This window comes from Tupaia chinensis, unplaced genomic scaffold (genome assembly GCF_000334495.1).
Source record: "Tupaia chinensis unplaced genomic scaffold, TupChi_1.0 Scaffold000673_1, whole genome shotgun sequence".
Classification (NCBI taxonomy): domain Eukaryota; kingdom Metazoa; phylum Chordata; class Mammalia; order Scandentia; family Tupaiidae; genus Tupaia; species Tupaia belangeri.
Window position 1 is genome coordinate 1,317,271 of NW_006160196.1, and position 5,737 is coordinate 1,323,007.

General features: G+C 58.0%; 1 protein-coding gene across 1 annotated transcript in view; it reads right to left on the bottom strand.

The window, feature by feature from the left end:
* Nucleotides 1-1,885: 1,885 nt before the first annotated feature.
* The window catches only part of NUCB1 (nucleobindin 1), a gene marked incomplete in the record, with an annotated part of 21,480 nt that continues 17,628 nt past the window's right edge, over nt 1,886-5,737 (bottom strand). The window contains 6 exon segments of the mRNA XM_014592279.2: nt 1,886-2,745; nt 3,004-3,100; nt 3,554-3,724; nt 4,041-4,133; nt 4,208-4,300; nt 4,606-4,664. Coding sequence (XP_014447765.1) covers nt 2,630-2,745; nt 3,004-3,100; nt 3,554-3,724; nt 4,041-4,133; nt 4,208-4,300; nt 4,606-4,664 — 629 coding nt within the window.

Sequence of the window (5,737 nt, forward strand, 5' to 3'; positions counted from 1 at the left end):
TTTACTTTAATTTGACGAGAGAGAGAGAGAGAGAGAGAGAGAGAAAGTGAGAAAGCAAGCCACTAGGTCCAGGACTTGAACTGTGGTCAGCCATGTGAGGGCCCAATGCCCCTAACCACTACGCAACCTGCTGGCCCCTAAATAAGTAATTCTTAAAGAAAAAAAGACTCATATTTTACTTCTGACCCCCAGATGTAGATAATGCGTGTTTGAAGTTTGCACCAGCTTGTTACAGAGGGGGCAGGAAGCGCCTACACTGCTCTGTACTGTCCGAGTTCAGATCACAGCGATGGATTAAGACGCCGGCAGCGTGGGGGCCAGAGGCCAGTTCTAGCCCAGCCTGGCAGCTCAAGGAAGACCGGGCAGAGTGGGTGACCATGAACCTGCATTGTGAAGTTTCTCTCAAGTTTATTTAAGGGATAGAGAGAAAGAGAGAGTCCCCCAAACAGGGTCCTGACGTCACAATCAGCCCCCACTGTCAGCCCCGGCTCATGGGCACGCATGTGCCCTGCGGGTTCTGGGAGGTGTGTGGGTGCCGACCTGGAACCCTCCCTGAGGGTCCTCACGTGTCACAGTACCGCTTCCCCTGTCCAGCCCTGCACCGCAGAGACGTTGACAGACGTTTTCTAGGGACAGAAGTGATGGCTTTCCAAGCGAGGGAACAGTCCTCGCAGGACAAAGCCGGATGCACCTAGAAGAGGCTGGCACCCAGAGCAGAGACGAACGCACGCAGGTCATGGGGCCTTTGTGAGGAGCCAACGAGTTCACCGTGCAGGCGACAAGGCATGAAGGAGCCAAGGGGCAGGGTTACATCAAGTGTTAGAAAAACACCTGGGAACTTAGAGGTCACGCACAAACTGTCAACCACGTGAGGGGTGGATGGAGAGCGAGCCAAGATGAGACATTGCATATACTCATTAACTCACTTGTCCGCCAGAATTCTTAGTGCCAGAAAGAACACTGGATGGTGATTAAGAGCCTGGACTTTGGGGACCAGCTAGTGGCATGGCGGTTACGGCACTGGACTCCCATGTGGTTGGCTATGGTTCAAGTCCTGAGCCTCGTGCCTTGAAACTCATGTCGGGCCCGTGTGTGCGTGCCTAAGATCCTGAGAGGAGAATGGGGAAGGCATTGTGGTGTGGCCATCCCCCCTCGGGGGCTGATGTCTCTCTCCATCTCTGTCATCTCTCTGGTGAGTGCATGCGCCCTATACCCAAAGCCCTTAAAAAAACAATTAAAGAAAGAGCCCGGACGTAGGATCCAGCCTGCTGGGTTCAAAACCCAGCTCTGGGGGGCGGCAGATGGTGTCTCTCTCTGGTGAGTGCACATGCTCCATAGCAAATTCCCAGTGGGCGTGACGCTCTGGACAGCACTGAAGCCCGGGCGCTGTGCTCGCTGAGAAAATCGGGCCGCCCAGTGCCGGAGGGCCCAGTGGGTCTGCGGGGCCAAGGGCTGATTTGCGTCCTGTGTCGGGCAGCGGGACAGAGTGCCACATTGCCCAGGATGGTGTGAAACTCTGAATGTGTATTTTGCTTATTTGTGGGTGGGATCCAGCTGCCTTTCCATGCCACCTCGCTAGCTCCCACTCAATCTTCCTAAAGGTTTATTTTGCTTATTGATGCCATGAGAGTGAGAGAGGGGATGCCCCCAACCTGCCCTCGAGGCTAGGATCCTCCCTGGGCACAGGCGGCCTGGATCACGGGCACATGACGCCCAGTCCCAGGCTCTGGGCTCGAACCCAGAACCTCTCCTTGTGGGCCAGCAGAGAATTGCGTTTTACCGCTGGTGCCCTCCAGCCCACTGCCAGTCTTCAAAGCAGAGGATGGGCAGAAGGCGTGGAGGTGGGTTTCCGAGGGGGCAGTAACGCACGCGGACGAAGGGCAGGTACTCGGGCCAGAAAGTGTATTTGGTGAAACCGGAGCACAAGCAGGACGCGGAGCGGAGAGGCCGGCAGGGGGGCAGCCGACCTCAGGGCCTCCCACAAAAACTGCGGGGCCAGACCCGGTGGTGAGGGACGGTCAGCTCTGGGACTCACCGGGGACATGTGAGGAAGGGACAAGGGCCAAGAGGGCGGGGGAGGCTGGCCACGAGGTGGCTGGAAGCCAGGGCTCAGGGACAGTCTGGACTCCTACTGTTGCAGCCCCTTGTACTCCGCGGTGAAGACACGGTCCCGGAGGTGGTGCTGGTCCCACGTGAGGTGGGAGAAGGTCTCCAGGGACCACCTCAAGCCCATAAGCCAACAGAAGCCAGGCCAGAGCAGCAGGCAGGACGCCAGGCTGTGGAGTGGCCACCGGGGGCAGCAGAGGCCAAGCCTGTAGGAGGGAGCCCTGAGCAGGCACTCGGGGAGAGCAGAGAGCAAGCCGCGGGGCGGGGGCTCCCCGAAGTTAGGCTGACCTGGTGAGTGCTTGACTGCACAGAGAAGGAGGCCAGGGAAGGGGACAGACAGGGCCACAGACAGAGCTCTGCACGGAGGCTGGCAGGGCTGGATGGGCAGCAACGTGGGCAAGGCCACCCTGTCCCCCTCCCTGGGAGGCCATGGTGGCACTGGCCCCCAGAGAAGGCTGACTACGACATCATCCTACTCCCACAGCTGCCTCGGTAGGGGGTGGAGGGCTGGGGTCCTGAAGGGTCACAGGTGTTGGGAATCCGGCTGGGCCCCCTCAGGGGGGAGGTTCTCGGGAGACTTCTTTTCCGAAGTGTCCACATCCCTCTGGTCACCCACTGGAGCTGGGACAGGCGCATCTTCTGAAAAGGAGGGGAAAGGGCACGAAATAAAATAAAATCTGACTCAGAATATTATTGATAACCTTGTGGTCACATGCCGTAAGTAGAAACAGTGGCAGTTGGGACCAGCAGTTGGTGTAATGGCTCTGGACTCCCATGAAGTTGGCCTGCCATGCCCGCCCCCCAGACCCGGGAGTCCAGCCTCAGCCTCTCTCCCTCAGACCCCAGCCCCTCCTCCCGCAGACCTGGGAGTCCAGCCCCAGCTCCTCCTCCCCCTACCTGTGTCCGGGTGGAACTTGAGCTGTCCCTGGGGGTTGGAGGCCGGGGCCTTGTGGTCCTGCTGCTGCTGTTTCCTTTGCTCCATGTGCAGAACGGCCTGCAGACGGGGGTGGGGGCAGATGGCACAGAGGAGGGTTCAGGCCTCAGTCCCCAAACTGACCCGCCACAGCAGCTGACTAAGTGCTCAGGGACCAGTCCCTTCTCCGTGGGCCTGTTTATTCTGAGACTGGACTTTAATAAGGATCCAGGTCTCCCTCCCATGTCAGGGCTTGGGCCCCACCTAGGAACAGGGAAGCCCTCGCTGAACCCTGGCTAAGTCCACCCTCCCTCTTCCTCAGTCTTCCTCCCGCCCACTTACAACTCCGATGCCCTCATCCAACATGGCGGCCGAGAGCTGCGAGTGATGGGAGAATGGCTGCCCCTACTCAAGACAGCAATTCCCACCTGGGGATCTACCAGTGACCAGCATGGCAACCACAGGCATTCCCAGGCTCTGAACACTCATTTGGACAAAGACAAGGACCAGGACCCAGCTGTCCTGGCTGGTCACCTGCTGCAGCTCTCTCTTCTGGGCCTCCAGGCGGTCCTGGGACCGCCCCAGGGCCTCTGTTTCCTGGCTCAGGCGCTGCGCCTTGGCGTTCAGCTCCGCCTCGCGGGCAGCCAGCTCCTCTTCGAAGCGCCTCAGCTCATCCTCCGTGTAGGCAGGGTGCATCTCCACCGTCTGCAGGGCAGGGACAGGGGCCATCAGCGGGGACAGCTCCAGGCCTGGTCCCCATGTTGCACAGGGCTCTGCTAATATTGGGGGTTTGGAAGAGGCAGGGAGGCCAGGGCCATGTGTGTGAGACTGAAGTCCTAGACACAGGGGAGAACAGAGACCCAGAGAGGGAGAGTCTCAGAAAGACAGACAGACATGCAGGGATACGGGGCTTCAGAGAGTGAGACAGAGATTCAGAAAGAGCGAGACAGACAGACACCGAGGGGGGGCACAGACCCTTAACGAGAGGCTGGGGCTAGGAAAGTGTCCCTTATGGACTCACCTCCCAGCCCTCCCCTGTGTCCCCAAACTCCTTCCTCTGAGTGGATGCAAGGAACTCCTCCAAGGTCACGAGGCGGTCCTGGTTGGTGTCCACCTGCAGAGCCAGGAAAGGGCTTCAGCGATGCATCCTGGCCGGTGCCCCGCCCCCCGCGCGGCTCCTCCTCTCACATTCTTCATGACGTGCTCCCGCATGCGCAGCCGCTCCTCCTCCATCTCCCGCATGTCGTCCTCCTCATTCTTGGGGTCATACACCTTCTCCAGCTGCAAGGTCACGCGAGAGGCAGGAGATATTGAAGACCAGGGTGACCTCATTGCCAGACTTCCCTTCTCCATATACAGACTACAACCCCCAGCAGTCCTTGGGGCACACTGCCACTCCTGACAACTTCTTTTGCCCCAGGTGCTGCTGGGAGTTGTAGTTTTCCCTGAGCTTCAATTTAGGGGCATCCAAAGGTACCCCTTGAGGGGTCAGGTGGCTGTTCTAGGTGTTCCTGCACCCAAGGCCTCCTGAGGGGACACGTGGCTGTTCTGGGTGTCCCTGCACCCAAGGCCTCCAGGACACCCACCTCCTTGGTGAAGAGTGCCTCCAGCTCCTGCTCATCGAGGACGCCATCGCTGTTGATATCTGAGGGGAGGACAGAACAAGCATCTCTCGGGAGTGAGGACGGGAGGGTCAGATCGAGACACCAGGTCGTGCTGTGGGTCTGTTATCAGAGGGAAGGCAGCGACAAGTCTCTGGTGGCGGCACGGCAGCCCTCAGGCATTGGCACAAACTGACCTTTTAGTCTATCGGTCCCACTAGGCCCTAAACTAGGATGGCCCAGCCCCTACAACCGAGATGAATGGAGAGATGAGGGCCAGGTGTCACTGCAACATGCTTGGGCCCACGGTCATGGGGGATGGTGCTCTATTGCGACTAGCTGCTGTTCTGGGCAGTTGGTAGTCCTTCTGCACAGGACCCAGGGTGGTCAGGGACCTCTGCCTTCCAGAAAGCCAAGCCAGTGCCCACTCCATTGCCAGGGGTGTCGCTACCTGGCAGTCTAGCTCTGCAGCTGCAGGGCTCCAGGCTGCCTCACTCCAGTTCCGGTGACCCAGAGCCCTGACCCTGTAAACCCACTGGTTAATTTTTAGCCTCCATCTTACTGGACTTTCTATCCTTGGCTTCCTGAACATCATTCTGGCCTCTCTGGCTGCCATTCAGTCTCCTGGCTGCCTCTGTCCTCTTCCTGACCTCTACATGCTGGTAATTCCAGGGCCAGACCTGGGGCCTCTTCTCAACCTAACCTTTGGAGCTGTGCTATCCCAAATGTTAGCCACTAGCCATGTGGACTCTTCCAATTTAAGTTGATTAAGGTTGAATGATTAATTTTCCTGTGGCCTGATGGTTAAGGCAGTCGGATCTCACATGGCCAACTGTGCAATTCAAATCTGGGCCCCAGTAGCTTGAAAAGCACTCTGGGCACGCGCATGTGTGTGCACGCATGCAGGTATGTATGCCTGAAATCCCAAAAGGATGGAGAAATGAAGGGATTGCAGCACAACCACGTCCCATTAGGGAGTTCTTTCTCCCTCTCTCTGCCTCTCTGGCACAAACAATCAAAAAAGAAAAAAAAAATTTTCCCAGTCTATCAGTTTCACTTGACATGAGACAATACCCTCCATAGCTGCCTGTGGCTGGCGGTGGCCATATTGCCATAT